The 1,640-nt window shown below is 36.1% G+C and overlaps 1 protein-coding gene across 1 annotated transcript in view; it reads left to right on the plus strand.

Annotated features, from left to right (window-relative positions):
- Nucleotides 1-440: 440 nt before the first annotated feature.
- Nucleotides 441-1,640, plus strand: part of LOC106469334 — a 14,162-nt gene continuing 12,962 nt past the window's right edge. The window contains exon 1 of the mRNA XM_013929823.2: nucleotides 441-527. Within this exon, the coding sequence (XP_013785277.2) occupies nucleotides 459-527 (69 nt within the window). The 5' untranslated portion in view covers nucleotides 441-458. The remainder of the gene's footprint in view (nucleotides 528-1,640) is intronic.

A 1,640-nucleotide genomic window follows, 5' to 3' on the forward strand; every position in this document is an offset into this window, starting at 1 on the left:
TTGCCCTGAAGCATTGGAGAATGTTGAGATACATTGGCCATCTGGCTCTGAGGTGAAAAAGAAAATTTAGGCATGTTACCCTTTGACACACATTAATAGCTCATCTTCTCGCTCTACAGAATGTCTAAACATGATTTAACTTTAGTTAGTGTTCATTTAATATGTAAATTGTAATATAGTGATATTTTTGTAAGGGTATAAATAAGCCTGATTCTTGCACAACATTACACTCCTCAAGATGATGCATTAAGTACGTAGAATCATTTTATGTATGAGACCGTTTCTTTTATCCTGTGTAGTAAGTTATTTGGTATTTTTATTTTGAGATTAGGAAGATTTTTTGAATTTTTAATATTGAGTATTTACACAAGCGTCAATGAATTATAATTTGATTAGATATATTTTAAGATATTTACTTAGACTTGTATGAATAGTTACAGTTGAGATCATTCATCACAATGGGAAGGAAAGAATGGAAACGTAGAACATATCTGTCTGCTATCCCCGTCTATAATGTTACGTCTCAGGTGAGATGTTAAACGGTTCATATTTATGAATTTACAGATATCAATACCGAGAATAAGTTTGTTTAGCCAGTCCAGTTCTGTATGTTTTTAGCACTGCATGAACTTGCATATTTGTTATATTTTTATGAGTGTTTTAGACTGTCCACCTTTCTAGACCTCTATACGGTTAGTTGTTTGTTTGAACGTTACAAGCTGGATGAGAGTGGTGGGATGTGCAGGAAGTAATGTACACGGTTATTGGTGTGTATGTGTTTGAATGTTACACATCAGATCAATGTGTTGGTCTGTCCAACGAGTCGCGTGCATAGTTAATTGTGTGCGAGTTTGAGTGTTACAAGCTGGACGATTGTGTTTGGATATCCAGGAGGTCATGCGTATAGTTAGCAGTATATGAGTTTCACTATTATGTATTGGGAGGGCAGCAAGGCTTAGAAGCTTCATCTTTTGGACTCCTAGTTCGAGGCTGGTCTGCATCATGCTGTTATTGTCCTTGAACAAGACACCATTTGTGTTCCAGTGTACGTAGCAGTTAGCTGAGGGTTAACCTACGATGGACTGGCGTCCCATCCAGGAGGAGTGTTACCATTCTCTCCCGCTTGTGCCATTGGAACCAGAGTTCAAGAGCATCAGCCTTATGTGACATGTGCACGGCAGTTGTTTATATTATAAGATTATTTATTGGACGAATTTGTTGGGCTGTGTAACATGTTTTTAAACTTCTCTATTGCTGTTTGTACCACAATTGGGCTGACTATGGCTATTATAAATTTTGTAGTGCACTATCTGGAGTTTATTTTAAAGTTATGTTCCTAGTCTTACTGCGGGATGTGTTTTTAATTAATTTGATTTATTAGTGAATCCATACTTTAGTTTTATTACCTGAAAGTAAATTACAAGAAGTGATATAAGTGTTTTCTGTAGTTTGTTTTGATAGAATGTTTAGTTATCGTCAACTTGTAGCCTGTTTGGGTAGAATGTTTAGTTATCCTCAACTTGTAGCCTGTTTGGGTAGAATGTTTAGTTATCCTCAACTTGTAGCCTGTTTGGGTAGAATGTTTAGTTATCCTCAACTTGTAGCCTGTTTGGGTAGAATGTTTAGTTATCCTCAACTTG

This window comes from Limulus polyphemus, unplaced genomic scaffold (assembly GCF_000517525.1).
Source record: "Limulus polyphemus unplaced genomic scaffold, Limulus_polyphemus-2.1.2 Scaffold3428, whole genome shotgun sequence".
NCBI lineage: Eukaryota > Metazoa > Arthropoda > Merostomata > Xiphosura > Limulidae > Limulus > Limulus polyphemus.